At 43.9% G+C, this 23,497-nt stretch overlaps 1 protein-coding gene across 9 annotated transcripts in view; it reads left to right on the forward strand.

Moving 5' to 3' along the window:
- ABHD2 (abhydrolase domain containing 2, acylglycerol lipase) overlaps positions 1–23,497 on the forward strand; it is a 120,338-nt gene that overhangs the window by 62,113 nt on the left and 34,728 nt on the right. For 5 of the 9 annotated variants that reach the window (XR_014810459.1, XR_014810465.1, XR_014810466.1 and 2 more), the window contains exons 4-5: positions 6,853–7,028; positions 10,464–10,631. Coding sequence is in view for 2 of the 9 variants with exons in the window: in XM_001925989.8 (XP_001926024.1) it covers positions 6,853–7,028; positions 10,464–10,631 (344 nt within the window). In the remaining 7 variants the exon portion in view is untranslated. Of the gene's footprint in view, positions 1–6,852; positions 7,149–10,391; positions 11,187–11,408; positions 12,003–13,640; positions 14,978–15,826; positions 17,970–23,497 lie in introns of those variants that run through there. The other 4 variants (XR_014810461.1, XR_014810462.1, XR_014810460.1 and 1 more) reach the window with 4 other exon arrangements.

Here is a 23,497-nt window from a genome sequence, read left to right on the forward strand (position 1 = left end):
TTGGCAAGGATGTGGCGACCCTGGCCCTCCATACGTTGCTGGTAGGAATGTAAAATGTTGCAGCTGATATGCGAAATGGTTCAGAGGTTCCTCAAAAAGTTAAGCATGGGAAGTTACCACTGTGGCACAGTGTCATTGGCAGCATCTTGGGAGCTCTGGGAAGCAGGTTTGATCCCCCGCCCGGCACAACGGGTTAAGGATCCGCATTGCCCTTAGGTCAAAACTCCAGATTGGATCTGATCCCTGACCCAGAAACCCCATACACCATGGGGCAGCTAGAAAAGAAAAAAAAAAAAGTTAAGGCTGAAATTACCAGATGATCCAGAAATACCACTCCTTGGTATATATCCCAAAGAATTAAAAACATGTATTCAGGAGTTCCCGTAGTAGCTTATCAGGTTAAGGACCTGATGTTGTCTCTCTGAGGATGCAAGTTTGACCCCTGGCCTTGCTCAGTGGGTTAAGGATCTGGAGTTGCTGCAAGCTGTGGCATAGGTCACATATATGGCTTGGATCCAGTGCTGCCGTGGGTGTAGCATAGACCTCAGCTGCAGCTCCCGTTCAACCCCTAGCCCTGGAACTTCCACATGCCGAAGTTGCGGCCATAAAAGAAAAAAACAAAATAAAAACATGTATTCAATCAAAAACAGGCACACAGGTGTTTATATCACCACTGCTGATGATAGCCACAAAGTGACAGCAATCAGTTGTCTATCAACAGAAGAATGGATAATCAAAATGTAGCCTATTCATGCAAAGAATAAACTACAGCCATAAAAAGAATGAAGTGCTTACAACATGAAGTAACCTTGAAAACGTAAGGCTAGGTGAAAAGTCACAAGACACAGGGCCACATATTGTATGATTCCATTTATGGGAAATATCCAGACTCTGTAAATCCACAACAGAGACAGAAAACAGATGAGTGGTTTTCAGGGGCTCGGGGGAGGGGGTGGGGAGTGATTGCTTAATGCATAGAGGGTTTCCTTTTGGAGTCATAAAATGCTCTGAAACTAGATAAAGATGGTTTCACAATGTCATGAATGTACTAAGTGCCACCGAGCTGTACATTTTAAAATGGTTAATTCCACCATATGTGAATTTTACCTCAAAAAGATAGTGGAGGCAAAGTGATAGATTGAGCAAAATGTGCTACTTTAAGACCAGCAAAGGTCCTTGACCAGGAGTCATAAAACTCTACTTTTCTAGGTATCTCATTTGAAGAAGACAACACAGATTCTTTGGAGGTTTTTTTGATAAAATGTGCTTTTAGAAAGAGAGGGGTGTGGAAAAAAAAATACTTCAGCAGATAGGTTGCCTGTTTCTGATCTACTACGTTGTGTTATATGAAGCTTTTTTGAAGATGTTTCAAAGTAGGTAACATTTGAGAAGGCTATGAAATACTAAATGCTGGGACCATGTTTGGGGAACAGACAGAAAGAAAGAGGAGACTTAGGAAGAACTAGAGGGAACACTGGTTTGATGAGGGCTGGAAGGTATCAGGGGCACTGAAAAAGCCTCTTGAACCAAAGCCTGGTTCCGCTAAAAACCTTGTAGGGATATTTGTCACTTTCCTACTGCCCAGCATCCACAGCATCCATTCTTCCTCTCCAAGGGCGCACAGATTCCCTTTTGGGGAAGTTCTTCTCTTCTATTGCATGCAGGTAGTCAATGAAGCTGCCCCGCCCACCCACTCTGAAATTGCCTGTTTCGAGGCACCTCACTCCTGGGACACTGACTTTCCTGGGTGGGGGTGGTCTTGCTGACTGTGTAAAGGACACATCCCTAGAGCAGCCCCCTGGTTTCCTTCTTGGATCCTGCCCTCTTCTGGTTCTCCAGCCTCTTGTCCATTTGGTGAGCACCCCAGCACCCCTCTAACATAATCCCTTCTGAAGTTATTGGGAGCTGGGCTGTGTTACTTTAACCAAAGCATCCTGTTCCCTGCTTGAGCATGAACAACATGGAGATTTCAACAGACTTGAAATGCTGACAGGTAGCTGCTGGTGGAATTTGGTGCCCTGGGAAGGACTGGCTGGGAGTCAGGGTGGGGGACTCCAGCTCAGACGCCATATCCTAAATACCTACCAAGTGCCAAGCCTTGGGTTGATTTGGTAGAAAGGTATGGGAGAGAATCAAAGGGAATAACAGCGAAGCCTGGGTTCCATAGCTAGAAAGTGGGTTGATCTACAAGCCAAGGACCCACCGAAAGAATTGGTCACCCACAGATTTAGGGCAAAGATGAGCACTAGTGAGCTTTTTTTCGGTTCTCTCAAACAGCGCGGCATCCCTCTGTCCTTGCTCATGTGAACCTCATCTGCCCAAAGGCAGTGTGTGTGTGTGTGTGTTTGGAGGGATGTGGGTTGGAGGGAGCTCCAGATTTCCCCTTGAGGGCTTTCCCTTTGGGCAATTCTGCTAGTAGGGCCAGATGTTGATTATAAATAGGTTCAAAAGATAAAGACAAGCTGGCCTCTATATTTTGTTGCGGTCTTCTAGTTTCTTTCTTAGTAACAGGATTCATTAACCACTGACCACAGCACGATGTTGGTCAAAACCATCTAGATAGATAAGTAAAGAAGTAGAAAACATCCCTTTTGCTTTCTGGGAGTTAGGAGTAAAACATGCCCAGATTCTGACATTAAGAATTTTTTAATGTAGAAATGCATACAACTTAGTGTAGTAAAACCTGAATATTGAAACATGAAGCACACTCTAAAGTTTCACTATGGGACGTAAGTACCTGAATAATGGAGAGATACACCATGTTTTTACATGAGCCACGTCAAAATTGTAAAGATGTCAATTCTTCCCAAAGCAGTATGTGTTAGATGTGTTTCCAATTTAAAAATCCCCAATTTTTCATAGAACAAGCTAATCCTATAGTTCATCTGGAAAATAAAAATGCCAAAATCTACCAAGAAAATTTTGAGAAAGAGTGAAGTAGGCCTACACTATCAACTCTCGAAATATTCCATAAAGCTGTATTAATTGAAGTGGTGTCATATTAGCACAAGAATAGACAAGAAAATTGATGATCCAGAATAGAAAATGTTGGAAATAAACCCAAATATTTAACTGAGAACTTATGTACTTAAAATGCCAGTTGTGGGAGTTCCCATTGTGGCTCAACTGGGTTCAGGACCCGACGTTGCCTCTCGTAGGTGGCAGGTTCCATCCCTGGCCTTGCTCAGTGGGTTGAGGATCCAGCACTGCTGCAAGATTGCAGATGTGACCCCGATCTGGCATTGCTGTGGCTGTGGTGTAGGTGGGCAACTACAGCTCTGATTCGACCTCTAGCCTGGAAACTTCCATATGCTGTAGCTGCAGGCAAAAAAAAAGAAGGAAAGGAAGGAAGGGAGGGAAAAATAAATAAAATGACAATTGAAATCAGTAGGGAAGGAATGGGCCTCTTATGATGTAAGGACGGTTCCTCCTATTCTAGTTCTTTTATTTCTTTTTTTTTTTTTTTTTTCTTGGGCCGCTCCCATGGCATATGGAGGTTCCCAGGCTAGGGGTTGAATCGGAGCTGTAGCCACCGGCCTACGCCAGAGCCACAGCAACACGGGATCCGAGCCGCGTCTGCAACCTACACCACAGCTCACGGCAACGCCGGATCGTTAACCCACTGAGCAAGGGCAGGGACCGAACCCACAACCTCATGGTTCCTAGTCGGATTTGTTAACCACTGCGCCACGACGGGAACTCCCTAGTTCTTTTATTTCTTAATGTTTCTCTTGTGATCTGTGCATAAGTTACATAACAAACAAAAGCACATAGTAAAACTCCACCAGGGTAAATGTTACACAAAAACTCGATTACATAAGTCCTCTTGTTGTGTTACTGTGAAGTTAATTCAAACCAGTGTTTTATCAGTAAGTGGTATTATCCTAAACTTAGAGATTATGAAACTTCCCCTGTGCACAGCTGACCTCACAGCAAACTGAGGAAGTTCCAGGTGATTCTGAGGCAGTCGCTTATTCCCACGCAAGTACAGCTTGAGACTTTTCTCCCAGCCCCGTCCCAGAAGGGTCCTAGGTAACCTGGAAAGAGAACAGTAGCCCACAGCCATCATGCCACAGCCAACACCAATCATGCCACAGCCAAATCTGCATTATTATAGCACATGTGATTTTGTAAGCATATCTCTGTCTTTGCAGATATACTATGTGGGTCTGTAACTCTGTTTATCAGCGAGTCCTCCCTGCAAGCGTGGTATGTGTCTGTGCTCTGAGGATAGATGCAAAGGAGAATGAGCCTGGCTCCTGCAGGGAGCAGGGAGGAGGGAGCATGCTTTAAAAGAGTGTATTTTATTTTATTTTTTTGTCTTTGTTAGTTCTAAGACCCCACCCAAGGCATATGGAGGTTCCCAGTTGAATCAGAGCTGTAGCTGCCAGCCTGCACCACAGCCACAGCAACACAGGATCCTTAGCCCACTGAGCAAGGCCAGGGATCGAACTGCACCCTCATGGGTACTAGTCGGGTTCGTTAACCACTGAACCACGACGGGAAGTCCAAAAAGAGTATGTTTTAATCTAGCCCTGCAGATGCTAAGACTGAGCAGTGTGTAGGGTGCTTGGCCGAGGACACAGAGAGGGGGAGTTCCCCCAACAACCTGATCGGAAGTGATTCTTGAAAGACGAGTAATAGCTGGACAGGAGGAAAATTGGGTGTAAAAAGAGAGGAAGAGACAGCATTGCAGCAGAAGACACAGCTTGAGCAAAGGTACTCAGGATAAAAATAGCTCCAGGTAGGAGTTCCTGTCATGGAAACTCCCAGCACCTTTCTGTTTTTAATTTGTATTATAAACAACATTTTCTCTGAACTTTTCCTCCAGGAGCCATGGGAAGTTTGGTTTCTTGGCCCATTCTCCTCCCTTATGCACAATTTACTGTCCAACTTGTTAGTCCGAAACCCTTTATAAATTCTGTTATCTAAATCTCATATAGTATTCAGCTGTCCAATTGACATTGTTGTTATAAGCTTGCTTTTTGTTGCTGTCATGGTCCACTCATTCCTTATAAATGCCTTTGCCTGCTTTCCAAAGGCCAAGTTCTCTGTGCTGAGATTTGCACCTGTGGTATTATGCTGGCAAGTGGTTTCATGTCCTTAGGTCTTAAAATACTCTTCCTTCTCCTCCCTGCCCCCAAAGAGGAAACTTGTTGCTTGTCTGGGAACTGGCTTGCTTAAGGTGATAACTTCTCTTAAATTTGTGTAGACTTAATGAATTACCAAAAAACAAAAAGAAGAAGAAAGAAAGGAAAAAAAAAAAGAAAGAGAGAGAGAGAGTTCCCACAGTGGATCAGTGGGAAGGAATCTGACAAGTATCCATAAGGACACAGGTTCAATCCCTGGCCTTGCTTAGTGGGTTAAGGATCTGGCATTGCTGTGGCTGTGGTGTAGGTCACATATGCGGCTCGGATCCCATGTGCTGTGGCTGTGGGTGTTGGCTGGTGGCTACGCCTCCACACCTCCAATTTGACACTTAGCCTGGGAACCTCCATATGCCACGGGTGTGGCCCTGAGAAGACCAAAAAAAAAAAAAAAAGTAAATCTGGTTTAAGAAGTGCTTCCAGGATCATCTGGTCTAATAGAAATGATAGGCAAGAACTGGCAAAAAGATTATGTAAATTCTTAATAAAATGTTCATCACTGTGATATATACAGAGATGAAGGATTGATGCCATTAATATATAATTGTATGTCTCTAGCTTATATTTAACACAAATCTTAGTCAGCCATCAAGTGTGAGCTCAAAGATGGAAACAGAAACCAATAGCAGTTTCAGTAAAGGCGATCATCTTGCCCTGTGGTTATGAACTGTAATCATTTCTTAATTGTAACTTGGAGCACCTTGTTTTCCCAGTAATTAACTAGTTTTTGATTTTTGCCCTTGCTACTGAGGACCAGAGTCACTCTGTTTTCACCGAGGATGGTTGTTAGGGTGGCATCATGCCTTTATTATGCTAACAAGGCTTTATCCTTCATGCATCCAACAAATATTTACATTGCTCTGCCTTTCCAGCACATTCTCCAGAGCACACAGTGCCCCCCCCTCAACAAACACACACAAGGCACTCAACAGGCTCTCAGAAGGGTTTCCAACCTGCAAAGAGTTGCATAGAGGCAGCAGGTCTGGTTTATGGAGGAACCCCTGCGCTGTGGCTACCTCATTGGCGAAGGCGAAGAAATGAGCATTCGGTGCACGTGGGCGCCGTGCTAGCTATTTTATATACATTAGCTCATGCGATAATGAGGCTAAGAGAAGCGTGTGTTCAAAGGTATTATTTTCTTTCTATTGTACGTTATGGAAATAACCCATGTTGAATTAATTAACACCTTGCATTCGAAATCCTGTCTATATAAGCAGGTTCTGGTTGATTTCTAAAGCTAATCTGATGCATAAATGGGGAAAGGGGGTAAACCGTGGCATGGATATAAGGTTTTTTAAAATTCTCATATTTATGCTTGGTGTACAGAATTTGTTAGGGGAAAAAAAAGTCTTAAACAGGTTGAAAGACTCTTGTTCCAAGGTTTTTTAGAGCATTATTCAAGAAATGCAGGAGTTCCTGTCGTGGCTCAGTGGAAACGAATCTGACAGGTCCATGAGGTTGTGGATTCAATCCCTGGCCTCGCTCAGTGGGTTACGGATCTGGCATTGCCATGAGCTGTGGTGTAGGTCACAGACGTGGCTCGGATCTGGCGTTGCTGTGGCTGTGGTGTAGGCCAGCAGCTGCAGCTCCGATTGGACCCCTAGCCTGGGAACCTCCATATGCTGCAGGTGCAGCCCTAAAAAAAAAAAAGGCAAAAAAAAGAAGAAATGTGGGAAAATTGACCTCTGCTCTCCTTCTTTCTTAGATACATTCCACCGTTGATCTGGGGGAAAAGCGGGCACATCCAGACAGCCTTGTATGGGAAGATGGGAAGGGTGAGGTCACCACACCCGTATGGGCACCGGAAGTTCATCACCATGTCCGATGGAGCCACTTCGACCTTTGACCTCTTCGAACCCTTGGCTGAGCACTGTGTGGGAGGTGAGCTGGTTTAGGTCCTGTGATTGGAGTGGCTGAGTCAGTGAGGGAGGAGACTCCCGTAGGGCTTTCAATAGCATTGTTGAATAGCTTTTCAATCCTCTTATGAAATACATAAGCTTTGTATAAGAACTTGGAGCCCCGGTGCCCTGGGCCCAGGCCTCTGGTTTGATGACAGCAACAGAAGCTGGACTATCTAAGTGCTTTTTATATGCTCTCATCTCATTTAACCCTCCCAACAATCCTGAGAAGTCAGAGCCTTATCATCCTTACTTTGCTGATGAGGAAACTGCAGCTTAGATGCAGGGTAGCTGGTCTTGTTTGTGGCATACCAGCAAAAAACAAAAGCTCTTAGAGGCCCTCTTCTTAGGTTTCCAGGGGTCTGAGACACCTACTTCTCAGAAACAACCACAATTTCTATTACTGATGGAACTCGCATTGCTCTGTCCCAGCTACACAGTGAACACTCATAAAAGGCTTCACAGTGAGGGCTTTTGAGGAAGTGGAGTTAGATGGCTGCATCCTTTAAAAGCTGGTCCTGGAATTCCCGTTGTGGCTCAGTGGTTAATGAATCCAATTAGGAACCATGGGGTTGAGGGTTCAATCCCTGACCTTGCTCAGTGGGTTAAGGATCCGGCGTTGCCGTGAGCTGTGGTGTAGGCCGGTGTCTATAGCTCTAATTTGACCCCTAGCCTGGGAACCTCCATATGCTGTAGGAGTGGCTCTAGAAAAGGCAATAAATAAATAAATACATACATACATACATACATACATACATAAAACCTGGTCCTACCGGAAGAGAACATGTCTTTTGAGTTGTGTAGCATTCAGCAGCACCTCATTTGTTTATTTTATAGCTGCTCAGTAGACATTTAGGGGCAAATTCTAGTCAACATCTTACAACTCTCAGTTATTTAAAGCAGCTAGAACTGCTGAGTAGCTAGACAGAGTTTCTTATGTTCCCTCTGCCTGGAATGCTTGTCCCAGACCTTCTCAGGTCTGCCTCCTTGTCACCTCCTTAGAGGGATGGTCCCTGCTTCCATCTAACTAGTGTTTCCTTCCCAAGAAATCCATCCCTCCCTCCTGCTGTAGTTCTTCATGGTACCATGGCAGGTACCATGAAGAACTACCTGCCACTCTCTAAACCTGTTTGTGTAGTTGTTTATTGTCTGACTGCTAGACTGTAGGCATCCCCAAAGTCCAGGGAACAGTCACAGGAGGAATGAACAGAAATAGGTTGGGCGTTCACTGTGCCTTTACAATGTGTCTGATCTTTCAAATATTTATTTCTCTACCATATACCCAGTCACACGTTCCCCTTGTTTCTAATGCTCTGACTTCTACTATTAAAGCACGAAATTTAATTTAACCAACCTGCTCTCCCAGGACAGAGGTGTAAAGTGGAAAAGGACAAAGCACTGATTCTTTTTTGGTGCATGTCTGTGTCTTTCTGTCACCCCTGCCCCCCGAAAGGACTGATGGGGTGGTTCTGGAAGGTGTTTACATCCAAGAAAGGCTCTAAGGAAAGCAGCCCCTTTTTCCTTTTTATGATTTTTTCTGACTACAAAAGGAATAAATACTTTAGAAAATGTAGATAATACAGAAAATGTTTAAAAAGAAAATAAGACTCATCTGTAATCCCACACCCAGCAAGCTAATGTTAACATTTTGTTCCATTTACCTTCAGGTCTATGCAAAGTTTTTCCAAAATTTAAATTACTGTACATTATATTGTATTTTCCCATGTCTTAAAAGTCTAAAAGTCTCAGTAACAAAAGTTTAATGACTGCTTAATAGTCTACAGTGTGGTCAAATGGTAATTTAATCGTTATATTTTTAGACATTTAGCTTGCATATAATTTTGTTATTTCTAAATTCTTTGCAAAGCATCCTTAATCAGAATTTAAGGCAAAATTCCAAGATGTGGAATTGTAAGGTCAAGGTTTATAAACATGTTGAGGTTCTTTATGCATATTGTGTAAGAATCTTTAAAATTGTTTTTATCTAAACTTTCAGAAGGAAAATTATGATCAGATTTAATAACCCAAGCACTATCTTTCTTTTGAAGAAAACATATATAAGTCTCTCTCCCACCCTTACTCCCCACTGGTACCACTATTAGGATTCTTGCGTATGATTCCAGAGTTAGTGTATACATTTATAATCATAGGTGTCTTTTTTTCTGCACACAAACGGTAGCACATATAACCCTTCTCTGCACCTTGTTTTTTTCTACTTAATACCTATTGAGGAGCTTGCCATATCAGTGTATATAAAGACGTCTCATTTGGGGGGGGGGGCGGTGCCTGTGGCATATGGAAGTTCCCAGGCTAGGGGTCAGATCAGAGCTATAGCTGCCAGCCTACACCACAGCCACAGCAATGCTGGATCCTTCACCCACTGAGCAAGGCCAGGGATCGAACCCATATCCTCACGGATACTAGTCAGGTTCTTAACCTGCTGAGCCACAACAGGAACTCCAGTTTTTAAGGGCCACATAATATTTCATCATTTGGATATGTAAAAATTTATTTAACCAGACCCCGATTTCTGGACATTGAGGTTATGTTCAGTCTTTTGCAGTTACAATCTAAACTGTATATATATGGTTTTGTGTATATGCTATACATCTGTAGCATAAATACCTGAAAGTGAAATTGCTGAGTCAAAGAGGTCTATGCAAACACTGCTTTTTATTTTTCCACGCATTCATTCATTCATACAGAAATTCATATAGAAATTGAGTTATGTTCAGAAACACGTAGCAATTTGATGAGTAATTATATACCTGTTGAATCTAATTATAAAAAATTGAGACTTGTATTTTTTGTTTCAGGTGTCTAGTAATTAATTTTTATTATAGTTTATTTTTCTTTTTTTTTTTTTTTTTTTTTGGTCTTTTTTTTTTTTTCTTTGTCTTTTTTGTTGTTGTTGTTGTTGTTGCTATTTCTTGGGCCGCTCCCACGGCATATGGAGGTTCCCAGGCTAGGGGTTGAATCGGAGCTGTAGCCACCGGCCTACGCCAGAGCCACAGCAATGCGGGATCCGAGCCGCGTCTGCAACCTACACCACAGCTCACGGCAACGCCGGATCGTTAACCCACTGAGCAAGGGCAGGGACCGAACCCGCAACCTCATGGTTCCTAGTCGGATTCGTTAACCACTGCGCCACGACGGGAACTCCTATAGTTTATTTTTCAAAAGCCTCTGTCCCTAATGAATTGGAACTTTTAAAACGGACTCTTTACCATAAATAGTCTGGGAAGTACTTTCACAAACAGCACCAGCTGGAAGGGAACAATATGCTTTCCCAGAGAAATGAGTGAAAGATGGATATTAAATTCTCTCCTCCTGTTTTCTAAGCCAGGGCAGCAAAGCTGTGTCCCTTTCCCATGTCAGATTTATTGACTGTCTCGGGATCTCTTTCTCTACCATGTAGATGACGTTACCATGGTCATCTGCCCTGGAATTGCCAATCACAGCGAGAAGCAGTACATCCGCACCTTTGTCGACTATGCCCAGAAAAATGGCTACCGGTGCGCTGTGCTGAACCACCTGGGCGCCTTGCCTAACATTGAGCTGACCTCGCCACGCATGTTCACCTACGGTAAGCTTGGGCCGCGGCCAAGTGCAGGTCCCCTTATTTCCGGTCCCCCTGCAGGTGTGCTTCTGCTTGTGCCCTCCTTTTCTAAGTTTAAGACTTGCATTCCATTGCGAGAGATGGTGGGGCTCACCTTTGTAACAGCAGCCATCAACCATGTACTGGGTGAAACCACATCCCACATCAGCCTTTCAGATGAACACCATAACCATCCCATCTCATCCCATCTCATCGGGGCAGAAACTGACTATAAGCTCCCAGGGGAAGGTCTTGCCCAAGGCCCCCCGCTGGTAAGTTAATGCTCTCCGAATGCTCATTCCTAGGGACCTTGTGACTGGCAGGCAAGCGCTGTGGTAAAGCCCATAGATGTCAGCGGGAGGGGCATATGGCACATTAACAACACAATAGATTCCTAGCCACTGGAGCAGTTCTCTGGTGGCTCAGTGGGTTAAGGATCCGGCATCATCATGACATGAAGTTCCCAGGCCATGGCTTGGGTTCGATTCCTGGCCCGGGAACTACACACACCGGAAGGCCCAGCCAGAAAAGCAAAAACAAACAGCAAAACAAACAAGCCATTTGAGGACAGGAATTGGATCTTATAATTAGTCAAATGTGTCTTGCCTTTCTTTGAAGTCCTGGTTAGGTAAGGCTCTGTGTTCTGGACTGCTCGTTCTTTTTTTTTTTTTGTCTGTTTAGGGCCACACCCTTGGCATATGGAGGTTCCCAGGCTAGGGGTCGAATCCAAGCTGTAGTAGCTGCCAGCCTACGCCACAGCCACAGCAACATGGGACCTGAGCCGCATCTATGACCTACACCACAGCTCACGGCAACACCAGATCCTTAACCCACTGGAGCAAGGCCAGGGATCAAACCCACATCCTCATGGATACTAGTCAGATTTGTTTCCCCTGAGCCATGATGGGAACTCCTGGACTGTTCGTTCTTGATCTAAGTCTCCCTTCAAATTAAATATACACACATAAATAATAAACACTTAAATTGTGTGTCTGTCTATGCACCAACATTTGGGATGTTTACAACCATATCAATTATAATGTTCTTTCACGGGAAGCAACTGAAAATTATATCTACTGTCTCAGCATAATTGATTTTCTGTTTCTTCATCGTCCCATTCTTTATTTCTATGTGCATAGTTTTTATTTAGGTGCAGTCATAGTATGTCTATCTACGGTGGCTTAATTTAAATAACTATATTCACTAACATAAAGATGCATAGTCATTATATTTAATCTCTTAAGAACCACATTGCTCTGATTACCCTGTTATAGTTTAACCGTTCTTCTTTGTAACCATTTAGGTTATTTAAAGTTTTTTCAGATTTTAAATAATGATGCTATAAATATCTTTTGCATAGAATGTTTCTCTTCTTTTTCATGACTTCTTGGGAATGAATTTATTGGAGTAGAATTTTGGAGTCAACATCTCTATGTACGTTCGTACACATTGTCAGATTGTCCTCCAGCGAGGTTGCTCCAATTTACGCTGCCCTTGGTGGCATGTAAAGGCGGGTAGGGAAGCACGAGCAGACGCACCTGCCCTGTGCCAGGCTGGGAGCTCCCCATCCCACTCCTCTTCTGTGTGCACTCTCACCTAAAGATACCCATTCTATGGACTCTATTCTGTTCAACCCTTTGGTCAGTGCCTTGAAGATCTAGGTGAAGATCCAGATTTACTCAGAACACAGGCACATGGCGAATAATGAGTAAATGGGAGACAGGTTTGGATCCGAAAGACAGAAGCAGGCAGACACCAACAAAAATGAAACAATGGGGAACAATTATAAGGTCCTTTCCTTGGATGTGCAGATAAATAGTCTGCACAAGTAGAGGGTGGGAAGACGTGGCATGGCCACAGGGCCTGGGATGGGAGTGCTGCCAAACGGCATGATGTGCCAACAACAAGACAAGAAATGCCAGCGAGAGCGCTTAATGTGTGCCCATCACAGTGCCCCTATTTCCGGTGGACGTAATCCCATCCACCTCCACAGCAACCCGTGAGGCAGTTAGTAAGTAACACTGTGACGAAGAGACTGAAGCACAGAGAGGGTAAGTAATTCGGTCAGGGCTTAGAGCCCGTCAGTGGAAAAGCCAACCGAAAGCCTGAATCTCCGCCCCCCGCCTGCCTCCACCATCTGCGGAGAAGAGCTGGGTCTGCGCCCTTGCTAGTCCCCGCGCCCCAGAGGGCTGAGCCGTGGAGATGGATTAGATTAGGGGGCATTTGCGTGCAACCTGGGGAGGCTAGTGGCGGAAGGAGCAGAGAAGACTCAGTGAGGGACTTGGTCACCAAGGGGCTTCCCCAGCCCAGCCATTGACCAGCTGTGTGGCTTTGAGTTTGCTGAACCTCCGTTCCAGATTCTTCAACTGCAAAGTGGGAGTTGGCGTTGTACAATTAAATATGGGTTACTAAGGACTTCGCAGGCAATCGAGGGCCTAACCTTTAGGAAGCACTCATTAAATATTCGACTCATTCAAATACTTAAAGATCCATTAATGCCCGTGAGAGATGAGCAGGGCTCTGTGTGGTCCAGATAAATAAGACGAGTGCTGCAGGGGAAGATGGGAATATCAATAGCAATTCCAGTGTGGTGTGATGAGTGCACCAGTGAGAGGGTCTGCTGTGCACGCAGCAGCAACATGGAGAAATCAGCCTGTCTCACAGGCAAGGAGTCGGGCATGGAAGGAAGGCTTCTCCCAGGAAACACCTTTGAACCGGGTCCTTAAGGTGAGGAAGGGTTGGAGTTCCTAAATAGAGGGGAGTGGGCTGTGGGGGGAAACAGCATCACAGCTGCCTTGCAAGAGTTCCCATCATGGTGCAGTGGAAATGAATCCAGTTAGTATCCAGGAGGATGCAGGTTCGATCCCTGGCCTCACTCAGTGGGTTAAGGATCCGGCATTGCCGTGAGCTGTGGTGTAGGTCACAGATACAGCTTGGATCCTGTATTGCTGTGTCTGTGGTGTAGGCCAGCAGCCGTAGCTCTGATTCGACCCTTAGCCTGGGAACCTCCATATGCTGAGGGCGCAGCCCTAAAAAGACACCCAAAGAATTTTAGAAGTAAATACTTATAGTTTATTACATTTTAGTAGCTTTCCAGAAAGACAGGTGACCTAGAAGATTTGGATGATTTTTCTAGCTGTGCTTTTGCTTATCACTACGTCTTTTAACTGTTGAGGTGCGTTGTTTAACCACTGGTTAAAAAGGCCAAACATTGAAGTTTAAGTAGTTAGATTATAACTGTAACTCTTCCCTAGATGGTACAAGAGTGATAGTTTTGTTCATTTGTTCAATTGGGGTCCACTTTAAAGAGGTCTTGGGGTCATTATCCTCTAGAAAATATATAGTGCCCTAAATGCTCATAGTTCTCTGAAACCTTACCCCAGTGGCCAGAGACAAGGTGATGGGAAAAGATGCAGGATTTGGATTCAGAGAAGACTTGTTTCTGCTCCCCTGCCTCTTATGAGCTCTGAGAATGTGGATACAACAGTGAACTCTGAGTTTGATTCTTTTTTTTTTTTTTTTGTAATCTAACTACTTAAACTTCAATGCAGATTTTTGCTTTCCTCAAAGTCTGCATAGCAAATAATCTTTACCATGGTATAAAAAAGTGAAAAAAGTTTCAAAACCAGGTTTGATGGAAAGATGAATTCACTGAGTTTGCTTTGAACGAATATGGGGGGAGGGAGGAAATAAAGGCATAGATGAAAGACCATTGGCCATGGCCATGAACAAGGAGAGTTGACTACATGATTATTTCTACTGTTATATGTGTTTGAAATCTTTCTCAACTAAAAGGAAAGGAACAAAAAACTATCATTAAAATAAACTAATGCATTACTATTGGGTCACTATCACCTGCAGCATGTGTGTCCTAATTCATAACACCGGCTCTGAAGAGACCATAAGCTTTGTGCATCATTAGCCCATCTTGAGAACTCAGATATTAAATATATACAAAATCAGTCTTTTCATAGTTAAAAGGAGACCATTTTTAAATGACACCGAATAATTCCTATTTTTTAGTTTAATTTTTATTTTAAATTGGAGCATAGTTGATTTACAATGTTGTGTTAGTTTCAGGTGTCCAGCAAAGTGGTTCATTTATACATATACATATATCCATTCTTTATGAGATTCTTTTCCCATATAGTTATTACAGAATACTGAATAGAGTTCCCTATGCTAACCAGTAGGTCCTTGTCGGTTATCTATTTTATATACAGTAGTGTGTATATGTTAATTCCAAACTCCTTATTCCTCCCCCCACCAGGTGTTTCCCCTTTGGTAACAATAAATTTGTTTTCAAAGTCAAAAAAAAAAAAAAAAAAAAAAAAGCCAAACAAATGTGACCTTAGGTCAAAAATCCAGAACTCGGACATTTTGTTGAAATTTGAACAATCAGATATCTTTGGTAGCTTCGAGAGAAAGTGTTTATGCTTCCTTCAGTACTGTTGATACAACTTTAACTTAAAAGAAAGGTTTTTTTAAGGAGTGAAATTTTGCAGAGTTCCCCTCGTGGTGCAGCGGAAATGAATGTGACTGGGAACCATGAGGACAAGGGTTCGATCCCTGGCCTTGCTCAGTGGGTTGAGGATCCGGCGTTGCTGTGACCTGTGGTGTGGGTCACAGACGGGGCTTGGATCTGGCATTTCTGTGGCTGTGGTTTAGGCCAGTGGCTTCAGCCCCATTTCGATCCCTAGCCTGGGAACCTCCATATCCCATGGATGTGGTCCTAAAAAGCAAGGAAAAAAAAAAATGAAATTTTGCTATTCACAGCAACATAGATGGACTTGGAGGGCATTATGGTAAGTGAAATAAGTCAGACAACAGATACTATGTGATATCATTTGTATGTGGAATCTGAAAAATAAAACAAACTAGTGAATGTAACAAAAGAAGCAGACTCACAGATACAGAGAACAAACTAGTGGTTACCAGTGGGGAGAGGGAAGGGGGAGGGGCAGTGAAGGGGCGGAGACTAAGAGGTACAAATTATTAAATATAAAATAAGCTAAAAGGATATATTGTACAACACAGGGAATATAGATAGCAAATATGTTATAATTATAAATGAAGTATACTCTTTAAAATTGTGAATCATGGAGTTGCTTTTGTGTGACTCAGCGGTAACGAACTTGACTAGTACCCATGAGGATGCAGGTTCCATCCCTGGCCTTGTTCAGTGGGTTAAGGATCCCGTGTTGCTGTGAGCCTGTGGTGTATGTCACAGATGTGGCTCAGATCCCACGTTGCTGTGGCTGTGGTGTAGACCAGCAGCTATAGCTCTGATTGGACCCCTAGCCTGGGAACTTGCACATGCGGTACATGCAGCCCTAAAAAGCAAAAAAAAAAAAAATGTGAATCACTATATTGTATACCTGTATTTTATATAATATTATACACCAACTGTGCTTCAGTTAAAAATTAAAAATAAAAAAATAAGGAAATGAGGGGTTTTTTGGTTTTTTTTATTTTGTTTTGTTTTTTTCTTGCCTTTTCTAAGGCCACTCCTGGCGGCATATGGAGATTCCCAGGCTAGGGGTCCAATCGGAGCTGTAGCCACCGGCCTACACCACAGCCACGGCAACACCAGACCCGAGCTGCATCTGCAACCTACAGCACAGCTCACGGCAACGCTGGCCAGGGATCGAGCCCACAATCTCATAGTTCCTAGTCAGATTCACTTCTGCTGCACCACGATGGGAACTCCAAGAATGAGTTTTAATAAATTTTCCTGGACTATTAAATAAGGAGCAATCCTTCAGCCAAGCTGGCCGTATTAGAACAAAGCCCATGTTTGTTTCTTCTGACTGGTAAACTGAGGCAGTTCAAGAGTTAGCATGCTAGAACTGAACAGCCGTCATCACAGTTAGTTGTATGTCAAATAGTTGTCTATTTATGGACTTTCTGTACTTCAGTACAAGTGTATTTGTCGACTTCTATTTATGTACCTAAATATTATTAAATTTTAATTATTGCTGTTTTGTTATATGGCCTAATATCTGATAGGATTCACCTGATTCATTGCTTCTTCAACATGTGCTTTCGTCTTTCTGCATTTTTATTTTTCCAGTTGAACTTTAGAATTATTTTGTCAAGTCCTCTGTTGAATTTCTGTATTAGTCAAATGGACTAGATTAAATCTAGATCTAAATTGGGTCCATTACATTGTGGTCAGCTGAAAGTTTCCTAAAATGTCTTTTAAATTCCCTTCCCTTCCCTTTAAATAGCCCTCAGTCAGGCCAGCCTCCTCCATATGGGGTGACCGGCTGTGACACGAAGAGGGATCTGGCTCCCTGGGACCTGCCACAGCCCATACAGAACATGTGCAGGTGCCAGGCGCTGCCCCAAGGGGCCTGCCCATCTGCCTGAGTTCTGTGCAGACGGCCCTTCTCTGGTCCTCCTGAGGCTTCTCCTTGTCATTCAGATCTTGCTCAAGAGACCACCTTCTGGAAGAGTCCTTCCATGACCCCTCACCCCCAGTCATTCTCTGTCTAATCCCCAGTGTCCGTTCTTCAAGGCACTTGTGACTCGGTGAAATGGTGTATTTGTTCACATGTCTGCTTCCTGTCTCTATCCCCAAAGTCCCCTCCACAAGCTCCCTCCGGCAGTCTTCGTGTGCTGCTGTAGCCGCCTCCCGCCCGTGCCTCGAACCCTGTTGGCCCATACAGAGTGCTCCCTACATTGTGTGGCCAAGGGAGGATCAAGGGCAGGGATGCAGAAGGATGGTTTGTGGATGTGAGGTGACGTACAAACGAGTGTGTCTCAAGCAGATGTGTCGCGTGATTATGTGACCTGCCCTTGTGCACCATGTCACCCTGGAGCAGACAGCAGGCCTGCCAGTCACTGTGATGCACTTTTGGCCTTCAGAAACTGTGGTCTTGACCAGAGGCTGACTAAAGAGGGCATCAGTATGAACCTGCATTCTTCTTTTCCTACTTTTTAACACCCCCCTCCCCCATGAGACTTCTCTTTCTGAGAAAATTGCAAAAGACCTTTTTCCCCTTATCAGAATAACTCTGTTCTAAACCACTGAAATACTAATCCCTTGTTATTATACATCTTTGCTAATGTGATTGGAAATTGTTGGAGGGAGTTCCCTGGTGGCCTAGCAAGTTAAAGATTTGGTGTTGACACTGCTATGGCTCAGGTCGCTGCTGTGGCATGGGTTTGCTTCCTGGCCCCAGGAACTTTGTCATGCCATGGGCATGGGGAAAGAAGGAAGGAAGGAAAGAAAGAGGGAGGAAAAAGGAAGGAAGGAAGGAAAAGAAAGAGAAAGAAAGAAAGAAAGAAAGAAAGAAAGAAAGAAAGAAAGAAAGAAAGAAAGAAAGAAAGAAGAAAGAAAAGAAAGAAAATGAAAAAGAGAGGAAGAAGAGAGAAAGAAAGGAAAAGAGGGAGGGAAGAAGGAAGGAAAAGAAAAGAAATTGTTAGAAATGGATCTCTCTTGAACACAAGGATTTCCTAGATGAATAATTAGACACTTCTGCAATTTAGAATCCTTCATGCTGCCTTTGAAAGATAAATTCATTAAGGAAAATCCCACATGACAGCAGTTACCATTTGTCTTGCTCTAACAGTGCGAGACATCCACTTAGCATTCACGTGTATTAGTTCCCTGGTTCCTCCTGATGCCTCAGAGGTAGGCGTTAGCTTCCCCAGATCCCAGGCTTAGGGAGGTTGAGTACCTTGCCAGTAAGTGGCAGGACCAGCATTCAAACTGCATGATTCTTAACCCCAACTCAGTACCGCTTCTGTCACAGTGTTCACTGCCTTTTTAGGATATTGCTCACTAGAATAAAGGCGACAGAGTTCCCGTCAAGGCTCAGCAGTCATGAACTTGACTAGTATCCATGAGGATGTGGGTTCAATCCCTGGCCCCACTCTGGGTTATGGATCTGGCATTGGCTGCGGCTGTGGCATAGGCCAGCAGCTGCAGCTCCAATGTGACCCCTAGCCTAGGAACTTGCACGTACCACAGGTGCAGCCCTAAAAAGCAAAAGAAAAAAGAAAGAAAACTTTGACACTCTGGCATTGATAATGGTATCAAATGACTTAAGTGGCCTTTTCCTGTGAGTTGAAACAGTGAAGTGGGCTCTCCACTTATTCCTAATTCTGAAGCACTTGACTTTCTTGTTTTAGATATCAAGTGGAGAAGAGGTGCCTGAAAGTTCAGCGCTGCCTTTTTTGTTGCTTGGAGGAGAGTCTTCATTCATGTCTAGTTGGGTTTAATCCTGGAATTTTTTGTTAAACTGGCTTTCAGAACCTCAATGTAAGATCAGAAAACCTTACCTTGCTTAGGGGGCAGCAGTTCCATCTTAGAAGGGAGTGTGGCCCTGTACCTGGGGTGACCATATAATTTAGTATCCCAGCTAGATCACTTTTGAGTGTAAAAGAGGATCTTACTAATTAACTGCATCAGAATAACAGACAGACCCCAGGACTCTCCAGGCAAAAACGGATGTGTGGTCACCCTGCTCACAGCATGCTGCAGAGATCACCCATGATCCAAGACATCTTGCCACAAAGAGCTGCAGACAGTGATCTTTAAGGAACTTCTACTTTGTTCCTGAAGATGCTTAACTAGATCATGAACATAAATGTTTCTGTAAGCTTCTCATGTCTACCATTTTCTCTTTTTAAAAAGGTTTTTTTTTTTTCTTTTTTTTTTTTTTTTTTAAGGCCACCCCGGAGGCATACAGACATTCCCAGGCTAGGGGTTGAATCAGAGTGTTTTGTGTGTGTGTGTTTGTGTTTGTCTTTTGTCTTTTTAGGGTCGAGCCCTTGGCATATGGAGGTTCCCAGGGTAGGGGCTAAATCAGAGCTACAGCTGCCAGCCCACATCACAGCTATAGCAACAAAGGGTCCGAGCCTCATCTGCAACCTACACCACAGCTCACGGCAATGCAAGATCCTTAACTCACTGAGGGAAGCCAGGGGTAGAACCTGCATCCCTGTGGATGCTAGTTGGGTTCATTACCGCTGACCCACAATGGGATCTCCCTTACATCTACCGTTTTCATTGACACAGACCCATTTCGAATTGTATTTGTGACTCTAGACGACAGCCCTGAACTGTGTTGCCTCTGCAACAGTCAAGGGTTATGGCAGAAGGACACTGTGGGAAGGGAGGAGGAGGAGGAAGTGGGTGAGGAGAGAGAGAGAATGAGGAAGTGAAGGCAGTGAATGTGCAGAAGTTCAAGCATCTTAGTAAAACATCTGACAGGACCATCCGCTGAGAGTCACCGAGCATTGAGATGCCCAGGGACCCAGAGTTTAGGGACGTGTTGGGGAGTAATATCCCGAGCAGAACTGTGGAGAAGCATCAACTGGTCTGTGCTTTCAGGATGAGATCTGAATGTTTACCTTCAGTCAGAAGAGGGCAGTTTTCAGGATTACCCAAGTAAACAAAGCCAGGAGTTTCCATCATGGCTCAGTGGTTAACGAACCGGACTAGTATCCATGAGGTCGCAAGTTCAATCCCTGGCCTTGCTCAGCAGGTTAAGGATCCAGCGTTGCTGTGAGCTATGGTATAGGTCACAGGCATGGCTCAGATGCCACGTTTCTGTGGCTGTGGTGTAGGCTGGCAGCTGTAGCTCTGATTCAACCCCTACCCTGGGAACCTCCATATGCCGAGGGTATGACCCTAAAAAGACAAAAGACAAAAAAAAAAAAAACCCAAAGCACTCATTTGTGAAAATCTTTTGAGAGAGAAAGGCAAGGCCATTGAATATGGTGAGCAAAGAGGGCTCTCACTTTATTTCTATAGCTGTTTTCTTCCGGAGTGACTCAGCTCTGCAGTAGCCTGCCCGCAGCTCTAAGAAATGACTCACATACCTTCACCAGGAAAATGCTAGGGGCTGCTCAGCCCCCAGCCACCTGCCAGCAAGCCATGTCATTAGCCTGACCAGATCACTCTCTCAGATTAAATTTAGTGGGAAAGATATTTAGGTTCTTCTCTCCTGTTCCCTGCACAGTCACACTGGCTGATATTGTGTGCTTTCGCTCCACATGATTCAACTAACATCGGTGGCACACCCACCACCGTGTGCCAGGCCCAGGCCCAGCGTGGAGGGTATAGAGATGACGCAAAGCCTCCATCCACTAGGAACACCAGGTCTCTGGGTGCCTGTGTTTGAGCCGACTGAGTCATGTTAGTGCCATTTGGGGGGAAATGGCCTTTGAAATAGTAGTTTTCAGGCACCCTTAGCCTTGCCTTCGTTTAGAGGTTTCTTGTCCTTGGCAGTTTGCTTTTCCAAGATAGTCACGTGGTACTCAGGTCTCTAAGGCCAGGTTAGTGGCTTCTGTTTCATCTTGTCTTAAAAAGCTACAGCAAGATTAGATACTTAAATCTTGTTACTGGTGCTAATCCCTTAAGGATTAAATACATAGAACCTCATTAAAATCCTCCTATTACTGGATTCCCGTCGTGGCTGAGCAGTAAACGAACCCGACCAGTATCTATGAGGATGTAGGTTTGATCCCTGACCTCGTTCAGTGGGTTAAGGATCCAGTATTGCCATGAGCTGTGCTGTAGGCTGGCAGCTGTAGCTTCGATTCGGCCCCTAGCCTGGGAACCTCCATATGCCTTGGGTGCGGCCCCAAAAAGGAAAAAAAAAAAAAAAAAAAAAAAAGAAAAGAAAAAAGAAAAAAAAAAACCCTCCTGGTATTAAAAAACAGATCACTGTAAATTTCCTTTCTTTCTTTCTTTCTTCCTTTCTTTCTTTCTTTCTTTTTTCTTTTTTTTTTCTTTTTAGGACCACACCCTCAGCATGTGAAAATTCCCAGGCTAGGGGTCAAACGGAGCTGCAGCTGCTAGCCTACACCACAGATGCAGCAACTCGAGATCCGAGCCACGACCTATACAACAGGCATAATGGGAACTTGAGCTGTAACTCTTAATAACAGAGCAGGGGGAGGTGTTTCCAGACCCTGAGGGTGTTTGGTAACTGACATGGAGTGGAAATCCCGGGATGACCCAGCATCTACCAGAGGCTGATCCTGGAGCTGGGAAGACACCATGTGCTTGCCGCTCCCTTGTCTGGAAGAAAAGGCAGCTCCTCACAAAATGCCCAGCAGCTTGTCTGGGACGAGGCAGGGCTGGCCTTTCATCCAGATCAGAAATGCTTGGATTTAATTAAATTGAGGCTCCTGAAGTGCTTACACAATTAGCTATAATTGCTCCTTAACAGCATAGCAAATCCGCGTAACGAAATCCAAGTTTTGTAACTGCCCCGTGACATCTGAGCATCCTTCGGTTTCAGATATTTAGTCTCAAACCTGGGTAAAGAAGCTAGGTCCAAAAGGCATCAGATGGTGAGAAAGTAAGACTTTTAGCAATTAAAAGGATTAGCAATGAGATCCTGCTGTGCAGCACTGGGAACTATGTCTGGTCACTGATGATGGAGCATGATAATGTGAGAAAAAGGAATGTACACATGTATGTGTAACTGGGTCACCATGCTGTACAGTAGAAAATTGATGGAACACTAAACCAGCTCTAATGATAAAAATAAAAATCATTATAATAAAAAAAAATAAATTTAAAAAAACAATTAAAAAATAAAGTTTGGCAGTCCAATTACTTAGGTAGATTTGGGACATCAGGCAAAGGACTTGGCCTTTGAAGTTAGACATGGTCCAAAGCCTGAGGCTCCCACTCATTCACTCACGGTGTGAGGTTGGGGGTCATGTGATCTTTTTAAATCCACTTCCTCATCTGTGTTTAAGTTCCTAGCACAGGACCTGGAACAAAGTGCATCTTTCCCATTCATTTAGGTGATAATGGTTGAGGGCCCGCAGATACAGCAGTGAATGAGACCAAGAATATCTTTGCTTTTTTATGGCATTTATAATCTAGTAGATGTTTAATAGATTAATAGATCTTTAATAGATTTAATAGATTTTTTATAATCTAATAGATTTTTATGGCATTTATAATCTAGTAGAGGTTCCTTCAGCGCTAGAACGAAACAAAGATATAAATAATTAACCAAAGGATGAACAAAATTCAGCAGGACCCCAAGGACATGGGGATAGTAATAATTGAAAATAAGTCCCTCAGAACTATTTCTTACCCAGGCAAATAATGTCCCCAACCAAGTCACTGCTCCAGCCTGAGAGCTATGCTGGGTGTATTTAGCACTGACTGAAACATCTTTATCTGCCTCCCATCCTAGCCATCCTCTCCAGAAAAGCAACATCTGCTATCATTTTTCGGCCAATACCAAATCAGATATGTGTGCAGGTACAACCCCTTTAAAGCCCAAGTACACCCAGGAGATGGTGGCACTGCTTTTGACGCCCTGGTTTTTGCCCCTCGGTAAGATGGCTCTGAGTCAGTACAAGTCAGCAGACCGGACTCTACGTTGTTCTTTTTCACAGCCATTTAATAGTCATCTATTGATGGAAATTTAGGTTGTTTCAATCCTTTGCTGCTACAAACAGCACTGCAGTGAACATTCTGGCGCATATGTCTGCACTCATTTGCATACATCTTCTTACACATCTGCAGTATAAGGTCCCCAGAAGTGGAATTGCAGGACCAGAGATTTGTCCTATCAAAAGCATTAATAGGAGTTCCCGTTGTGGCTCAGCAGAAACAAATCTAACTAATATCCATGAGGACACAAGTTCGATCCCTGGCCTTGCTCAGTGGATTAAGGATCTGGCATTGCTGTGAACTGTGGTGTAGGTTGCAGACACAGCCCAGATCTGCGTTGCTGTGGCTATGGCATAGGCCAGTGGCTACAGCTCCCATTCGACTCCTAGCCTGGGAACCTCCATATGCCAAGGCCCTGAAATAGCAAAAAGAAAAAAAAAAGAAATTAACGCAACATTGTAAGTCAACAGTAATT

The sequence above is a fragment of the Sus scrofa genome, chromosome 7 (genome assembly GCF_054392235.1).
Source record: "Sus scrofa isolate SSC_HxYL_T2T_F1_AM1 chromosome 7, Sscrofa_HxYL_maternal_Yorkshire_Landrace_v2.0, whole genome shotgun sequence".
Taxonomy (NCBI): Eukaryota; Metazoa; Chordata; class Mammalia; order Artiodactyla; family Suidae; genus Sus; species Sus scrofa.